Source organism: Battus philenor, unplaced genomic scaffold (genome assembly GCF_028537555.1).
Source record: "Battus philenor isolate CCGP_79_NKW_IND1 unplaced genomic scaffold, ilBatPhil1.0.hap1 SCAF_12, whole genome shotgun sequence".
NCBI lineage: Eukaryota > Metazoa > Arthropoda > Insecta > Lepidoptera > Papilionidae > Battus > Battus philenor.
The window spans coordinates 12,192,096-12,211,147 of NW_027181674.1; the positions used below are offsets into that span (position 1 = coordinate 12,192,096).

General features: G+C 32.2%; 2 protein-coding genes across 4 annotated transcripts in view; both read left to right on the forward strand.

Moving 5' to 3' along the window:
* The window catches only part of bark (protein bark beetle), a 55,088-nt gene extending 48,769 nt beyond the window's left edge, over positions 1–6,319 (forward strand). For both annotated transcript variants that reach the window (XM_068776858.1, XM_068776859.1), the window contains 5 exons: positions 504–705; positions 1,547–1,679; positions 3,094–3,214; positions 4,057–4,669; positions 5,878–6,319. In XM_068776858.1, coding sequence (XP_068632959.1) covers positions 504–705; positions 1,547–1,679; positions 3,094–3,214; positions 4,057–4,669; positions 5,878–6,137 — 1,329 coding nt within the window. In that variant the 3' untranslated portion in view covers positions 6,138–6,319. The remainder of the gene's footprint in view (positions 1–503; positions 706–1,546; positions 1,680–3,093; positions 3,215–4,056; positions 4,670–5,877) is intronic.
* A 2,625-nt stretch (positions 6,320–8,944) lies between these two features.
* Positions 8,945–19,052, forward strand: part of Ent1 (Equilibrative nucleoside transporter 1) — a 466,176-nt gene continuing 456,068 nt past the window's right edge. For both annotated transcript variants that reach the window (XR_011109107.1, XM_068776451.1), the window contains exons 1-6: positions 8,945–9,305; positions 12,198–12,352; positions 13,869–14,014; positions 16,065–16,502; positions 17,742–17,827; positions 18,311–18,507. Coding sequence is in view for 1 of the 2 variants with exons in the window: in XM_068776451.1 (XP_068632552.1) it covers positions 9,078–9,305; positions 12,198–12,352; positions 13,869–14,014; positions 16,065–16,502; positions 17,742–17,827; positions 18,311–18,507 (1,250 nt within the window). In the remaining variant the exon portion in view is untranslated. The remainder of the gene's footprint in view (positions 9,306–12,197; positions 12,353–13,868; positions 14,015–16,064; positions 16,503–17,741; positions 17,828–18,310; positions 18,508–19,052) is intronic.

Below are 19,052 nucleotides of genomic sequence, written 5' to 3' on the forward strand. Positions count from 1 at the left end.
TACACGATTGGTGTATTATAATTGAATGCGAATCTTAAAATATGTTATAACAAACAAAACTTAACACAATACAATAATACAGAGTGATGGAAAATGAGTATAAAACCTAGAAAGGAGTGAACGTATAGTTCGATCGCTGTCAATCAATGTATGGTACATATATCAACATATCCAAAAATCAAAGGCTTTTAGAAATAATAGATAACATTGTAGATATATTAAACATATATCAAAATCATTTATTTTTATTATCTGTCACTCCAGATTTAGTACAGCTAGAAGTTACAGGCTTGTTGTATTCCAATAAAAAAAAAAAATGTTACATAGAGTAATCAATTTGCAAATAAATTAGCTATGCTTTTACCACTTTAAAGCTTTTGCAACTATCACTAATCACTCTGTATAACTTTTTTATGCAAAAAAAAAGAATATTTGTTCAATCTAACGAGTTTTATGTGAACTATTCGAAGGTTACCTAATATTTTGCTTCATTGTTCTTTCAGTCGGATAACGCGTCGATGCCATTCGTATCGGGCAACTACGAAGCACTGTATGAGTTCATTCGTCAACAAAACCAGTGGTTCCAGTACGGCGACCGCGTGTGGGTCAATCACATCGATTATGTGACCCACTGCACCTCTTTTGCCTTCTCCACTGTTGAGATCACAGACTGCAATCAGAAGAATGCGTTCATTTGCGAAATTGGTATGTTGTGATGGCAATTATTATTATTAATTTAATTATTCGTTTATAAATTATTGTAAATGACACGTTTACAACGGGAACAATATTACATAGTCTTCAAATACATTTGTTATGCTTGTGGGAATGTTCCTAGGGCCGGTAGATTTTGGAGGTATTAATAACACGAAGTCCGAAGTAGAAGTGTGTATATTTATTCAAGCTTAGTGTATATTTAGAGATTTGAAAGTATTAAAACTATGTTCAACCAATAAAAATCGACAGCCAATAAGTAGAGAAATATTGTAGAGCGCTCTCTTTCTCCCGATGTATATAAAGAATTATATTTCTGTGGAATTCCCCTTTCCGATGCGCCGCTAACGATGACGTCATGTAGCTCGTACATATCTATAGAAGTATAGATCGTCCCGGGACTGATGCACGTGTTTGTTCAAGACCAACTATTGTAATTTCTGTTTTTGACAATGGAACGTACTCCTAAGCAAACTAAAATGTTGGCTCCTACAGTCTGTAGAAAAACCTGGTGGGACTTGGGTGGGTAGATTAGATCGTATTTCTCTACATGGAGCCTAAACCGAACCTTGCTTAGTAGGGTGGGTATTATAACTTTATGTTATTGTTATACAATTTGTCTGGTCACCGATATCGCTTTACTTTTATGGGCGTGAGAGCCCTTGTTATGGGGACTTCTCGTACCCCTATCTATTGTGACACAGGGACTTTATTTTTATTTAATAAATTTTTCATTTTATATTTTTATATTCGCGATCTTCTATTGTTTCTCTTTTATGGGTGTGTTGCAAGATAAAGAGCCCTATGAAAACACTTTATATTATGTTGCCAGATCCCAAGATAACAATCGACCCGCTGTCGTGGCAGGGCGACACGTTGGCGGTAGCGTTTATCGGGGCGCTGGTGGCAGCCGTGGTACTAGTGGTCGCAGCTCTCATCTGTTGGTATTCTAAGTCCAAACACAGGTAAGATATTATTTTAAAACCCTTTAAAAGGGGGCAGTAACATATTGATTCTAAATTTGGATAAACTAATAATAATAAGTATTTAATACTATTACAAGAACATTAAATTACAAAAACATTTCATTGCAAAAAAATATACATAATGTTTAAAAAAACCCTAAGCAGGCTGCATAAATTAAAGTAGGCCCTGCTCTAAAATATATAACCATAACTACTATAGATTAGTCCACCATCAAACACACTAACTTATTTTGGGAATGGGTCGATATTTCTCAACATATTAAAATATTATCAACGTGTATTAATAGGAATAAAAAAATACCACTCTGATGGGAGGTTTTTATACTAAAAATAACAAGAGATTGAATGCATATACAGGTGATTACAGGTGTAAAAGCTGAAAAGGAGTGAATGTATAGCTTATTTGCTGTCAATCAATATACGGTACACCCAATCCAAAAATTAATGGTTTCAGAACTATTATATTACGTAATGATTATATACTAAGTAAAATCGTTTTCAAAATTCGTTGTACTACATAGTAAAATTAATTGTGTTAAATATGTCTGTCCTTGCAAAGTTTGTACGGTCTGAAGTTATTTGCCCGACGTATTGCAATAGAAGAAATAAATGTGAGATATATAGGGTGTTCATATTTTATTAGACAGTGTGATTGGAAATAGCTGTAGTTTCAAATAACAAATATTCCCTTTTAAATCTTTTACAATAAGATACAATAGAGATGGGTAGCTCGCTTGCTAAAGACAAGAGAGATATATATCTTTGCAAAAGATATAATCACTCTCTAGATCGCATGTGTTTCAATTGTATCTCTATATCTTTAAATTTAAGAGTACTGTACTGTACTGTATCTGTTGAAGTTTTTGCTGTTAGCCGGTCATGGCTTTTACAGCTTCATCGGAATGGAGCCCGTGGAACAGAGGTCCACAGGCCGAAAATTTAAGAGTCAATTTTCGTGATCAACTCGTACAGCGTTAGAAAGAAAGAGATGGGCTTATACAGCAATTTAGACGTAAAAGAAAGAGATAGATAGCTATTACATGCTTGTGCTAAAAATGTCAACTACGGATTTTCGGAACGACAACATCACACGCACGGGCGAGCTTTTTTGTACTTTATGACAAAGACATAAAATGCTTAATAGGAAAGCAAATGAAGCCAAAAAATCTCACTAATTGCCTTATTCTCTCTGAGCCGTACTGAGGTAAATGAATTTAAGATATAAAAGAGTTGTATATATCCTAAGATCTCAAAGATATTAATCATTCTATTATTGTCAGGGATATATTTCGCTTATCTTTATTTTACAATTATTAGTTAAAGGTGTAATAGCAATCACTCTGTATTAAAATTTTAAATTTTGCTGTAATTATTATTATTATTTTTTATATAGACACTTGCAGCGATTAGAGCGGCGAAACTCCATACGCCAGTCCCTACACTCGGTCCGCTCCATTGGAAGCATTAACGGGGGCTTCCCCGACAACACGTACAGAAGGAAACTCACACAAATGGTAACAGTTGTTTTAGAATTAATTCTATAACATTTATATTTACTTTGTGAATTTATGAAGGTATACAAAAAGTACTGAGATATAAGTTACATGAATAATTAAATAAATTTCATTGAATATTACACATGTTTAAATATTATTTAATTACTGTCTTTCTGTAGCTGTATGTATTATATCTACAAAATTGTTGGTTAATTTAAACTTTTACATTTCACTATGTTTTCCTAGTCTTGGTAGTTAAGATATTATTACCAAATTGAACGTATTGTTTTTTAAATATTTTCTGTAGGTATTTTACTGGCATTTTATTTATTTGTTAGTTCTTCTACCGGATTTACTGTTCCTATCTCTGGCATTAACGTTAATATATACTATATTTGCTTTACAACGTTGTCCGAGGCGCGTCAGAAGAGCATATCCCTCCGGATTGCCTTAACTTCTCGTACGCCAAAGGCTTGCCTGGCGAACACCTTACGTCAAAACTTCACGTCAACAGCGGTTCTGCTATGGTGTAGAGAGTGACGCTTAGAAGTTTGGATACACTGTATTTTTCGTTCAAAAAAAAAATCCTTGGAATTTTTTAACGCACAGTTGTTGTCTATAATCTGCAGTATTTTGAACTGTATTTAAAGAAATGTTTCCGGACACATCTATCCTAAAGTAGAAGGGCAGCCTGGGCAGAACTGGACTATAGTTAACGAAGAGTTAAATACTGCTTGTCATTCGTCGCCATATTGATCAATTTCTTAAATGGTTGCCATATTTTTTCTCGCTGTACCTAGACATTTTTAAGTAAAATACCCTGTGATGAATGATGATGATTAATGCTAATTCTTTCACAGAGTACGCGTTCCACGGACACGCTAACTAAAGGTTCAGACTACCGCAAGATGCTCGCATCCACAACCTCTATGGAATCAATGGAGAAGAGCCAATTCAATTCCTCCATCGAAGACAATCAGAGCTTTGACATCTACGAAGCGCACAACCCTAGCAACGTGATACAGCTCAAACACAGTACTTTTAACAAGAAACCATCACCCGAATACTCAGTACCGCAAACCACTAAACCATACAACCTTGGTTACCGCAATGAAGGATATAAGGAGAACATCGGTGTAAGCGAAACACCTATCAGCGCCATGACAGAAGAACTACCAATCATTCACCATCCAGGAGGCCTATCTCCACAAGATGACACACTATCGCCATCAAGTGACTCCCAATATTTCACATCAGACACTCTACCTTTGAGACCTTTAGACAGTTCAGACCCTTTGGCATTAAAGAAAGATTTAGAAAGAGAAGGGAAGATTTACGGTCCCTACGGAACCCCTAATTACGGGACACAACCAAAGCTCTCTTTTCTAATGGAATTAAGGTCTAAAATGCCTGAGCAACCACAGCCAGGCGCTATGCCAACAAGTACTTTTGGACAAAGGAATGATACACCAGGTAATAATATTTCTTCTCGTTCTTTTCAACTGGAAGGCATAGGCCTCTAAAGACAGCCACGATGATCTTTGTTGCACTGTCCGCATCAAACTACTTAACTACCGCTAACTTAACTATGTAGTCGGTCCACCTAGTGGGAAGTCTACCCACGCTGCGTCTACCCTGCTCTAGGTTGCCACTACATAATATTTTTCAAACTGAAAGAATTTCATACATAGCTCTATTCATTGTTCTGTGGGTTACCTTCAAACTTCTGACAAGGCACATCGTAAACTACCACGTCTCAGATCCCATCCCATTCATATATATTTATGTTCCTTTATTTACTTTAAATTAATTTTTTTTCTTGTGAGCTCGAGGCAGTTCATAAAGTAATCCTAAAGGCCAAGAACAAGTTGGATACAAGTTTTTTTTTTGATAGATGTTTTATATTACGGCTATAGATGTAAAAAAGCCGATTTAAAACGTTTAAAACCAAAAGTGGCGGTTTAAAACCCCAAATAAATCTTTTTAAACGGTTTAAAACTCGCCTACTAAAATATAAGAACAGTGTTTTTACACATCATTATCGACAATACTTGGTCTTGTGTTAGTTACCTATGCAGTTTATACCTATGTAGGTAAGTATATTACATATAAAGTACTATAATTATAAAGAAACAATATTACATACAATAGATTAAAATATGTACCTAAATCATAAAGAAATTGTGGATAGGAGTTTTGACCTTTATTTCCAAGTGGTTAAGGTCTACTCAAAGGTCTCTTGACGTCTCTCCGCGTGAGAAGTGCAAGTGTGTGAGTTTGGTTTTAAACCGAATGAAACTGATTGATAAATCTTTTCAAAATAACCAATATAGTTAACTAGGTAATAGTTTTTCAACTTAGTTAGGTAATGTCTACGCTTGGAATAGATAACGTGTTTATATTTAAGAAAAACATAGTCGTCAACACTAAACGTTTAAAATCGAAAAAAATGGGTGCTTTCGGTTTTAAACGGTTTTTTTCGTTTTAAACCGATTGATTTAATTCGTTTTAAACCGGCATTACATCTATAATTACGGCACACATTCATAATAGAAAAACAGTTCTGAACTAATTTGGATATCAAAAAGTTAATAAAACATCGTAAAGACACTATATTTGGTAAAATATCTTTATTTAATAATTGGAACCTAGATATTAAAAAGAACGTATTTATTTTTTAGACCAACAACAATATTACGAAGACACTCTTCCATCACCGCAACCACCAGTATACTCCTATGACTCACCATCAGAAGCCCTCGCTAGCTACGATTCGAGCCCCAATACCTCGCAGCAATACGACACATATCCGTCTGATTTACACAGCAGATCAAAATCCGAAGCCCTGCTGGAAACGAACTTCGACTTCGACGAAACGAGTCCCGCGCCGATCACAGACGAAAGCCGGTCTTACAGTCAACCATTGGAGACTGCCATGTGAAAAAATAACAATATATATATATAGCAACACCAAAACTTTATTATAATACTTAAACGCAAAAAACATTTTTTTTAAAAACTAATCAACTTAATTAATTGACATACAATATCTCTATCCATGACTTCCAGTCAATTTAAAATCCTAAAATATAATAATGTTGTGAAATTAAATATTTATATCAATTTCCAAATAAAAATATACTTCTAAGGGGCCTTATAGCAAATTTTAATATAAATATGTAATTATATCAATTAGTTGCACTAAGAAAAATGTTATACAGTCTAGTGTTAAAAATTATTAATAATACATGTTGATAATAATCGTGGAAGAAATAATTTAAAAAATTATCAGTACAGTAGTACCAAAATTTATTTGTTAATTTTAATTTACAAATGACTAAATGATTTTATTTTCTACAAAATGAATGAAATTAAATATTTTAATTTAAAACAATATACACGGGAAATCATTTACCATGATTAAACATCAACAAATGTTATACTTATAATTTAGTAGCATTTTTGACGCACGTTTTACGAATTGTGAAATTATTTTATAATTACAACCACTTGTTTAAAATAAGAATAAAAGATATTCGTATATAGTTTGGGAAGTCCCGAAACAGCAGTAATCATTGTATAAGTAAAAGGAAAGAAAAGACTGAACATAAATGTCACATATATCGTTTTATTGCATTTATGTGTTTTCAATTTAATATCACCTTTCTTTGTTACCTATCTACTATACAATATCTTTCTTCAGCTTTTTAGACACGCTTTTTAATATTTTTATTCTTGTTCACAAATCATGAAAAAAATATAGGTGTGCATTTTTAGTAAAATATATTCAAGATCTCATGAGATAAATTAATGTATCTCTTTTAAGACAACCAGTTTAAGCGAAAGGTAAATTTAACTTTTATTTACAATTTTATGTATTATAGAATGTTATGTATATCTTAAGACAAGATGAATTATAACAAATTAGGAATAATGTATATTTTAAGAAGATTGACGAATATATGAACGAAGAACTTTTATACACCTCTACATACAATTATTATCTAGAAATTTTTTCATCACTTGTATTTGTTTTTTTTTTTTCAATAACAAATGGGTGTATGAATCCAAAATGTTTTTTCTTATTTTTTACTTTATGTAATATGTCATTTTAATGTACCATAAAGAACAGTATCTAGGCATTTTGTTACTTTAATTTAATTTATTCCTAAAATTGGCTATAACATGCCTATATATAGTAGTCCATGTAATGTGTCCGTCCTTAGAATAATGTTTATAAACATATTTTTATATACAAAACTTAATAATAATTTGCCACTGTCTTATATTTCTTGTACATCACAAAATTTAACACAACTGTTTATTATTGTTTATAAGATATTATGTAAATTATATGATTTTTAATAATGCTTTAATTGTTATTTTGTACAAATTTAAAAGACAAAAGTAATATTAATAAAATCGGTCTAAAATAAAGTTTTAATATTTTAGTAATGATTGTTTTATTAATGAATCATAATCAAACATCAAACATGAAATAAATATTGTATCACATCCCATTTTAAAATATTTTGCCTATTCAATGTTATTAAAACACATATGTATTTGAGACAATCTTATAATCCTAGCAGTTTAACGTTTTGTGAAACCTAGTTGCGAATAAAAGAATTATTTTTATTATAATATTTGAATCCAAAATCATGAACAATAATTATTGATTTAATACAAATAATTTATTTGCTACAAGTCGCATGTTCGGGAAGTGTGCTGGGTGTAAATTGCGACCAGCCGTAGCTTATGCATGCGAATTTTAAATTTAATTTTATAAGAGAAATACCCCTAATACGCGAAGACATGGATCTATGATACTAAATGCACTAGTTTCTCCCAAGACATTGTAGCATGTATGGCAGTGTTGCCATGTTATAATTTTTTTGCAGCCTGCTTACATATGAAAGCCACATAAAATTTTGAGGCCTTTAATAATTATATTATAATTTCTATACTGTTATTAATATTGTAACAGTGCAAATTTTTATATTAATTACTTCAAAAAATACTTTTTTTGACTCCTGAATTTTCATTCAAAATAACTTAATCGTCCAAAAAGTTTATTAACGCCATATTTGATATAATTATCGTCTACTTACTTGAAATAATAAAAGACACATACTTTTTTTTTAATAATGTGCAGTTAAGATCTTTTAAAATTTAAATCCGAAATGTTATCTTATTATTAACAACTAGTAATAAATTATCCAATGTGAGATTCTAGTTTCTCAGAAAGAACTGGTGAATTATATTTCTAAAAACACTTTTCGTAAATCTGTTATTCTAGAGTAAAAGCTTTATACAGTTACATGTAGTTTCCTCTTACAGTTTTGAAATAAATCTAGTATAATATTTTAATTAACCAGACGTATACTGATATTATGTAAAGGCATTTTTGATTCTTGTGAATAATGAATTAAGTTGTTCATCAACTCTAGCCAACGAAAACAGAATAATCAAATAATAAATATCTGTTTTTACCAATACGGTATTTGTCAATACATTATTTTTAACAGGGCCTGTCATAGACAGCAAAGTATATATTCTATAAATTTATGATACGGTTCATTCTTTTTATTTTGTATTGATTACGATTGGCCGTGTTATAAAAAGATTTTATATCTGTTGCTTTTTAGTTTTATATGATATAATTTTAAACAGTGATGCTAAATAGATGATAAAATTTAATAAATATAACCACAAATGTTTAGTGATGTTTCGATTTGCCTACTTGTATTTAAAAAGGATTTAAGTATTCGTTCAAACGATCGATGAAAAATATTGCAGATTTAAATAAAATTTTCTTACTTTTTCGAAACCTATGACAACTATCCTGTGTTATATTTGAAGAATATATCATAATACAGAGATGGATTCTACCGGATCGATAAACAATCAAGATATTGATACTATAGAAAATGAAGAAGAAGTGATCGATGATTCCGAGGACAGGGAGCTGGTGACTGATTCATGTTCCACCAAAATATTAAACGGTGATGAATTGCCAATTGATAGGTATCGACTAGTATATATATTATTCTATTTGTTTGGAATTACTTCGTTAGCCCCATGGAACTTTCTCATGACTGCAAATGATGTAAGTAATTATTATTATTTTAATGTTTGCCTGTTTATAAATATCATTTTACATAAAAATAATTAAAGGACTTCGACTTTATTATTTTATATGCCAATGTAGTAAAATTTTTTTGTTTAAAAACTATTCTCTGTCCTTACCATGTTAAATAAAAAAAAAACAATTTATTTTCCATACAAATACTAAGTGGATAACACCATAATAAAGAAGATTATGGAACAGTATGTTTGATAATCTTAATATCTCAATATATTTATAATCAATATACATGCAAAACTGTAATATAAATCTATAGTCTATTTACCTGCCTTTCGATGTCAAGGTATTATTGCTATTTCATTTGCTAAACCTGTTTTATAATGGCACTGATAAAGGACCTTGATTATTTCAGGGGTGGCCAAGCTCTTTGATAGTGTGAGCCATTTTTCGAAATTTCAAATTTTACATGAGCCACCATTGAATATCAATTTAAAATATGCAAAAGAGTGTTTTTTTTTTAATAAAAGTCATATTTATTGAAATTATAGAATAGTACATGATATGTGTATTGAAGTTAGATATAAGAGCACACACACATGATGGCACCTATAGCTTGTAATAATACTTAAAATGCCCATTAACTCATTATGGCCAGAGTTTGGATTTTGCTAATTTTATAGGGGAATCATAATAATAATTGTGCATACCAGTAATTTATTTTGATTTCCCAGGAGCTGACATAGGTAATATAAATATTAAAATAATTCAACAATCAATCAGAGCCAAAAATAATTGTTCCTTGATCATGTGGCTCTCAAGCCGCTGTTCGGCCACCCCCGGTATATTTATTGTAGATGCATTTTAATTTTTATGATCAGAAATTGGATATTTGGATGCATAATCACTCAAAGTTATTTTTGCATTAAAAATATGAAGATAGCTTCTATGAGATACTAATGGATAAATTAACTGGAAGCATTGTTTTTTGAGTCTATACTTATGCACAAGCAGGTGTGGTTTATCATCTCTAGCATAAGCTGGTATACCTAACCATATCACCCACCTCACAAACCAGGATTTTTTGATTAATATAGTGCTTTAATTAATAAGCCAGCTCTACAATTTTAGATATATATGTATTTGATTATCCAATGTCTGGTTATGATTGCATATGTCAAACTATGTATTTTTACATTGACTTAAAAATGTACTTTCAACACTTTGATTCAAGTACTGAAATTATAGAGATCTTTTTTTCCATTGAGATTAATTTAAAGTCAGTGGTTTCACTTTTAGCAAACACAGTGAGGGTACTGTAATTTTATTGAGTGTGTCCTCCAGGGAAAACATCAACTAATTTCTTAATTTAAGATGTCTTTCCTTTTAAGTCACCTTTGAGAGTAAACATAAAACAGTGGTAGAAGCAGCTAGTTCGACTGGCATACTACTTTATATTAAAACTAGCTGATCCCGCAAAAAAAATAAAGATTTTAATTAACAAATGTAAGATAAAGGTTAATCGTAGAGGGGTGAAAATTTAGGTTTGTATGTATTTTTGTATGCTGTATCATAATAAAATAAAAACCAAAAAAATTGTCTAAAAAATTAAAAATAAAATTTAGGGGTGGACCACCCTTATCACTTAGGGGTATGGAAAATAGATAGTAGCCGATTCTCAGACATACTGAATACGCATGTAAAATTTGGTAAAAATCGGTCAAGCCGTTTCGGAGGAGTTCAAGTTTGAACACCGTGACATGAGAATTTTATATATTAGATAATAATCACTACATTATTAGCTTTGCAGCCAGATCATTGAGGTGGGCCCTCTAGCCTCCCAAGCATTTCAACTCGGATCAAACCAAGATCAAAAGAACATAATCTAAGTGCCTTAATTTATGTAAAATTACAATTGTTATTAAAGTAATTGTTATCTACTAGTTGTCCCTCAAATGCTTTGCGCAGCCCTTGTTGCTTTTATTATGTGAAATTTCTTGTTATTTTTTAACATTCCCTAAAAAAAATTCTAGGCCAGTTGTCTATACTTATAAAAGCCAATATTTTGAAAATATATATTTTTTTTAATGAACGCCTAACTTCCTTGCGGATTGTTTTTCATAAAATCCTTTCTTAGCTGACCTCTGCTTACGAAAAGGAATATTCCTGTCAAATTTCCAGTCTCCAGGCCTTTTGGTTATAGAGATATTGTGATGAGACATAGGTGGAAATTTGATCTAATGAGCTTATAAATAACCTGCAAAATACACAAATTGATGTGAAGTTATAAATACAATCTGATTAATATAACTTTAAATAGTACAATGATAATTCAACTAACAGTTATTTTCACAGCGATGGCGGTCTTATTAATAATGCTAATATGCTTTAAGGATTTGATATGTACAATTTGTACAGCCAATGATGTTTCCTTAAAGAAAAAATTAACATGCATGTTGACTTTATAAACCTAAAAGAATCATAAGAATAAAGAAGTAATAAAAAGACAGTGGATTAAACCAGTTCTTTGTATAAACTTGTTAGTGCATTTGCATTTTTTTTAAATATATCCAACCTTTTATAAATTCCTGCTCTTATACAAGAAAAAATATTCCATTGTTCCTTTTTTCTACATAAGTTCTTTATGCCAGGTTTATGTCTGTTAATTAATGCTTTTTAATGACACTGGAGTATTTTACAACAGTAAGGATTTTAAATGATTTTAACAGCTAAGTATTAAGTAAATATGCATTAGAATATCCTATTTTAGCTGATGAGTCATTACCACCAATTAATGACAACTGTTTATCTACCAGTTTTAACAGTAACATAATCACTATATATACATTACCATAAATGAGTCATATAGGGAATGTTTAAATCATGACATTACTGATTAAATTTTAATGTTTTCAGTATTGGATGTATAAATTCCGTGATGTTACTCCAAATAACTTGACAATGGTGGTCCGCAAGACACAGTTCCAAGCCGAGTTCACATCCTACCTGAATGTAGCAACTGCTATTCCCAACTTGGTGTTTCTTGTCCTGAATTCCTTTTATGGTCATTTGTAAGTATTTAAGGGCTAGTTTATAGCTCTGATAAGAGATTTTAGAAAGCAAATGTTGTTGCAAATTAAGACTTTGTAGGGTATTACTTTTGGCACTAAAACATGTTTATTTACACCAGGCATTGGCAAGCACATAGTTATTGTAGTTGTTAAACAAGCCATGGAGATGATTATGCTTAAGACTACCCTATAAGATTGAATTTAGAATAAGGTGTGTAAACAAATGAATGTAACTGTTGTACTCCAGTGGATTTACAAGTTAAAGCAGCAGTGAAAACAGCTGCTGGGGCCTTCAGGTTTTTGGGCGAAGGCCATGGACCTGAAAGTGCAGCATAGGAATGTCCACTCACAAGTTAGACAGACATATGTTAAAATAGTTGGAAGACATTTGATGCCGACTGCTTCCAGTTTGTATTATTGGAAGTATCAGGGCGAGGCCTATGTCCAGCAGTGGACTTCTTTACGACTGAAATAATGATTACTGTACTATATATATATATATGTACCATAAAATAAACATTTAGAGAGCTTTTACAATTTTAATATATATTTTTCCTATTTAAAAATTAAACCTTTATTTAAAAGATGTACTGGGGAGTTTCTTCCTGCTTTTTCTCTTCTCACAGAAAAGAGTTTAAAAAAGTTACTATTAATAATAGTCCTGTTAAGGGTTCAAATATTGAATAAATGAGTTTTATCTCTATTTTTACCAATAACTTCTAAAGTACAGTCTTAGGGGGCAGAAAGTAAACAATAATTAAATTTAATATATAATAATCCGGACTTTTAAAGCGCTTTTTCTTATATTATCATTATGTTATTTGTTATAAAATAATTTAAAATACGTTAGTCAGGAAACCAGAGAGTTTTTGATAGAACGTACTAAACATTAATTGACAATGTACTTTATACATTCCTAACTTAAGTTTTTCCACAAACATCCTGTATATTGTACTTGATAAAATGTATGGTAACAAAAATCCGTTTCAGTACGTAACCCATATTTCGTATACTTTTTAATGTGATACTCAGTTATAAATTGAACAAATCATTTAAGTACTGAAGTTATTAATTGCTGCAGACATTTATATGTATAATAATTATTCGAATTTATCGTGCTTGTGTTATACTTGAAATTCTAGAATAATGTTTACATTGTTTTAACTGCATAATACATATTTTTCTCGAATTACTAAATAAATGATGTTCCTGTCCATCTTTGTATGTTTCTTTTTTGTTAATAATTCTAAATGTTGATTTTATAATTTTAAAATATATGTATGCTTCTATGCAAAGAGTAATTAATTATTTTAAACGTCCACTGTTGGACATTGGCTTCTCCCACAGTTTTCCATCGCCTGTCTACCTTATAAGTAGCCGTTCTACGCTGCGCTTTCGAGTCTGTGGTCTCCACTCCAGAACTTAAAGGCGTTTTTGGCAGCTATTAATAAAATATTAAATTTGCTGTTATTAACAAAAAGGTTTTATTTAAAGGAATATCTCATTCTTATGTCAGGGTGTCAGTAAAAAGTCGGCTTCAAGGTTCCCTGATCGTAGTGACGGTTTCCTTCCTCGTCACAACTGCGCTGGTGCAGGTCGACTCTGACGAATGGCAGAACACGTTCTTCATCATCACCATAGTCACTGTGGTTATTATGACTGGTGAGTGTTTTTACAATAAATCATTTAATTTAAGAAAATATACATAGATAAGCTTATTTTCATGTTCAGCGCCGATCATGAAAAAGTCACCTGAAGTTTTACTTTTCTTAACACTCTTGTTTTTGCACGACGTTAAAATTTCCGTGATCTTCCCACTAAATACACTAAAATATTACTTACAGCCAGACTAGTACTCTTTGTAAAAATGGATAATCGTAAAAAATTAGGATTTTTTAAATAATAAAAATTATTTAAATAATATATGATAGCACATGATAGAAAAACACATAGTTTCTAGATTCTAGAAGAATGGCTTATTGTGTAATCGCCATGTTGCAGAAACGAGAAAAATTTTATATCTAAAATTAAAAATATTTTTTCTAGTTATGCTAGGGCTTTCTTAAATTATATGAGATATCTATATTCGGCATTGAATGAACTATGAATTGTAGCGAATGTATTTTAAAAACGGCTCCTACCAGTTTCTTGCTTGCAGCAATCATGGTTTCGGGAGGTACTGTGGTATTAGATGTCAGTTATTTCGATGTACCATTTACATTGGCTTCTTTAGTTATTCAAGGTAGATAGAACAAATGAAAATAACAAGTTTCATTGTTTTTACGTCAAATGTGTAATATGTATAAAATAAATAAATGAACACAAATATTAGGTAAAGTGTCCACTGTTTAGTCATTGGTGTAATTAGAGAAGTTTGCACAGCTGTCGCGTGATAACCCGCTGACTCGACTGACCGCATGCACATCGCGCGACCCTAGTAATATCTAGGTCATATCTAATCAATTTGCTTCATATATTATTAGATTATCTCAATCGACGTTGGATGTATTCTATTATGAAAACTATGTTTAGATTACTAAACTGTTTTTGGTACGAACTATCATATATAGTCGGGTAAAAAGTATTATTGCAAATATATATTTGTAATAAAATCTCTTTGGTCGCATCTAGATGATTTTGATGAAATTACGTTAAAAAGAAATTTAAAATTTCGTTTCAAATTTATTTATCATTTATGGTTTCCATCATAATGATTGAATATATTGAAGAGGTTTAATTATTTTCTGCAAAAAAGAGTAAACGCTAGTTGATTTAAGCGTTTTTATTCTGGGAACCTGATGGAAACTGTAAAAACTTTTGCTCTCGTATTTTCATATAAAATACATCATCTTGTTCCACAATAGATTACATAATCTATAAATGTAAATGATTAACCTCTAAATATTGTTAAGTGAAAAACTCAAGTGCGATTCGAATATTTCGGGTTTGTAATTATTTTTTATTTTCTTTAAAGTCCGATCAAAGTTTTTAATGGAGAGAAAAAAAATGTGTAAATTATTAAAAGCAACAATTTTCCCATGTAAAGAGTAAATTAAAATATATTGCCGTGACTGTAAAACGATTGTTGCCAATCTAAAGAAAGGCACGTTAAGATGTTATTATACAAAATATTTCATATAGCATTAATACCATTAACATATTACTAAGGTTTTTCAGTGTGTGATGATAAAACTTTTTTTTGTATGATATTGTTATTGAGAGAATGAAACAGTAATGCAACAAATTTTTATTTCGGAGTGTAATTTACGTTATGTACATTTATATATGGTCGCCATGTAATACTACCAGGTTCGGAATGTTAATGTGAATAATCTGGCAAATAACTCAAGAGTTACTGTTTCCAACGCTAATTTAATAATTTTTTTTAAAATTGCAATTAGCATGGTACACGAAGGCAAGGCATGGAAAGTATGTAAATAAAAGCAATAAGAATGGGAAAATGTGAAAGAAGGAAGAATATATAATGCCAGATATAGTGACGTACGAAAGAAAAATAAAATTAAACTACACAGAAAAACTTGTGAAATGAAAAATCCATGTTCTAAAAATGATAGGGGAACGAGTGTCCAAAAATCCACATGATACTAATCTTAGATATATGTCAATATGAATAACATATTTTATTTATTTGGCTTTTAAAATTTTGAAACAGATGGTTACCTTATAAAAACCTTAGTGATGATATTTTCAGCGGCAAGCGCAGTGTTCACGGGTGGGCTAGTGGGCATCGCAAGCAGATTCTCTAAAGAGTACATGGCGGCAGTGGTCGCGGGCCAGTCCCTTGGCGGGATCATAGCCGCCATAGCGCAGGTCATATCGCTTGCTTTCAAGATCTCCCCCCTCCACAGCGCGCTTATATACTTCGTGATAGCCGACATCATGGTGATAACTTCCCTGGTGTCTTATATCCTGATGTACAAGATAGATTTCTTCACGCACCACATACTGAGAGGCTCAGGAGGCGTGGCAACGAATCGGCACAGGGATGCTTCCATGTTGGTTATACTGAAGAAGATATGGGTGTACGCGTTCAGCATATTCGCGGTGTTCGCGATAAGCATGTCCGTGTACCCAGCTGTCACAGTACTGGTGGAATCCCATCCCGTCACTGCTGGGACGGATTGGAACAGTAAGTACTTTCATTTCACACTATAATATCTTAACGAGGTTCGTGCCACGGCAATTTTTGAAGATTTTCCATTCAGGCCGCGTGGGGCGTATACGACCCACACTTAAAAAATTTAAAAAGTTTGACATTAGGCTATAGACCAGTGCTTCCCAACCCTTTCTGTATCACGCCCCACTTAAGCCTTTCTAAAATTCTTACACCCCCCTCTGTTATAATACATAATAGGGCATAATTTTAATATTTTTATATATATGTATATTAGCATTTCTAATTGCGCCTCTTCAACAGTCAAATTCTCCACCTGTGGGCCCCATATTGGGAAACACTGCTATAGACGTTCACTACAAGGCATAGGCCTCCCTTACTCGCAGCCAGCGACTTCTATATATAGCATAAATGGCAACTTTCGTTAGTTTGGCTTTGTAAATATGGGCGGAAAAGCAATATCACTATAAATAGTACTAAGAAATTTACTATTCTGCTTGTATATGTACTTGCATTGAGAGTACGTGTAACAATTCATCATTAAGACTAAATTCACTGAAGCAATTATTAGCATTATATACATTTTCTTAACCCTTTTGTGGGTGACTGTACACTCCCGTATAATGTCTCTGAGTAATCAAAAAAATTGTAAGTCATTGTTGAGCTTGAGAATGAATTTACTAATTACTAGTTTTCTCTAGTTTTGTTGTGGGCGTCTGGAACCCAAGTTACTTTATGTTAAAGTATGATATTATAGGCGATCTCAGCATGATTCTTCCTGTAACATACTCAACAGATAATAAATGACTCAAAGTAGATAATAGTGAGAATAAATAAATCAATTGTTGCTAAACATTTTCTTTAGGAATTAGATCATCTTACTCCTTAAATACATTGCAAATGTAATGCAAACAACTGATAGGTCTATATTGATAGAGACTATCTCGGTTCGTACATTTCCATTGATAAAAGAACTAGGCAAGTTATGAATAGCTAGGTCAATAGGAATTTATTATAGTGCTACCAAGCGATTTATTATTGTGCTACCGAAACCGCTGTACCGCATTTTAGGAAAGTGATGTAGGGCTGGGAAAGAAGAGCATAACATAAGCGCCACAGCGAAAATGGAGCGACCAGTATCCCCCCCCGTCTTGCCGCGCGCATACCTAAGGCGCGGTACGGCGGTTTCGGTTGCACTATAGTGGTTCTTTTTAGTAGACTGACGGAGGAAAATCGTATTCTGTTACCTTCCAGATATATTCTTTGTGCCCGTCGTTAACTACCTCATATTCAACTGCGGCGATTACTCTGGGAGGCTCGTCGCCGGGTTCCTGTTAAGGGTGAGTGTTCATTTCACCGATTTCTATACCATTACAGCGGTGGAGGTAGAGAAGGAGGAACACATTTCAGTATTATATTACGGTTATTACAACAGAAGGATTGAAAAAATTAACTCTTTACTTTTAACTTTATTTAAGGATTGCCAACAAAATTAGCTTACAAACAAAAAAAGTAATTAAAATTACAGGACCAATTGCAATTTGAATAACAGGCACCCACAACATGCGTTAAAATAAAATAAAAAATCGAATTGATTTGTTTGTTAAGCAATTAATTTATTTTATATAATAAGTGTATGTGCATAATTAAATAAATCACTAAATATTGTTACTTTCATATTATATTTAAATAAACAATAAGTGTTGTGCACGTCTGTTTCAATGAAGTAAAAAAAATGGTAACGCGAAATCGTAATATTCTAGCAGTGAACGTCCTGTGTCTAAAATTATAAAGTTGCCATCTCAACAAGAGTTTTCCTGCAGCCGGTGAACCAGTGGGTGATAGCAGGAGTGAGCATGCTGAGGGTGATCGGCGTGCCTGTGCTGATGCTGTGCAACGCTCAGCCGCGACAGCATTTGCCTGTGCTCTTCCCTTGGGACTACCAGTACATAGCCATCATGATAGTGTTCGCCTTCACCAATGGATACCTCACCAACATTGTCATGATCAATTCCACCAGGTAAACCTTTTTATTTGTTTTAATGGTAGGGAGAACTATTCGGGATTCTTAACTGATCTGTTCGGTTCCGGTATTGCTTTTTGTTATCTTGGGCTCATTTATGCTAACTTATTTAACAGTAACTTAATGGTGCTTTAAATGATTGTGCGTTAAGTAATGATGTTTAAACATGACCGGTCTCGCGCTACCCAGCGACTTTGTGACCTTAATTATGTCATCGGTTCACCAAGTGGGGGGGGGGGGGTATACCTATGCCGATGATAGTAATAATGCTTTAGGTAACGAGTAAATTCCTTCATTAACGTCACTAGTCAATCACCGTGATTTATATAAAATACTCGGCACTCTGGAGAATGGACGTGACTATGTGTCATTTCTAGAAAATAATGGACGCGAAACAGACTTCAATGCATTGGACTAACTATGATGATATGTAATAATTGTCTTATATATATATATATATATATATGTATATATATATATATATTAAAATGTAAATAATCATTCCATGCTTATACCTTTTTGCAATTTCCCGGATTAGGATC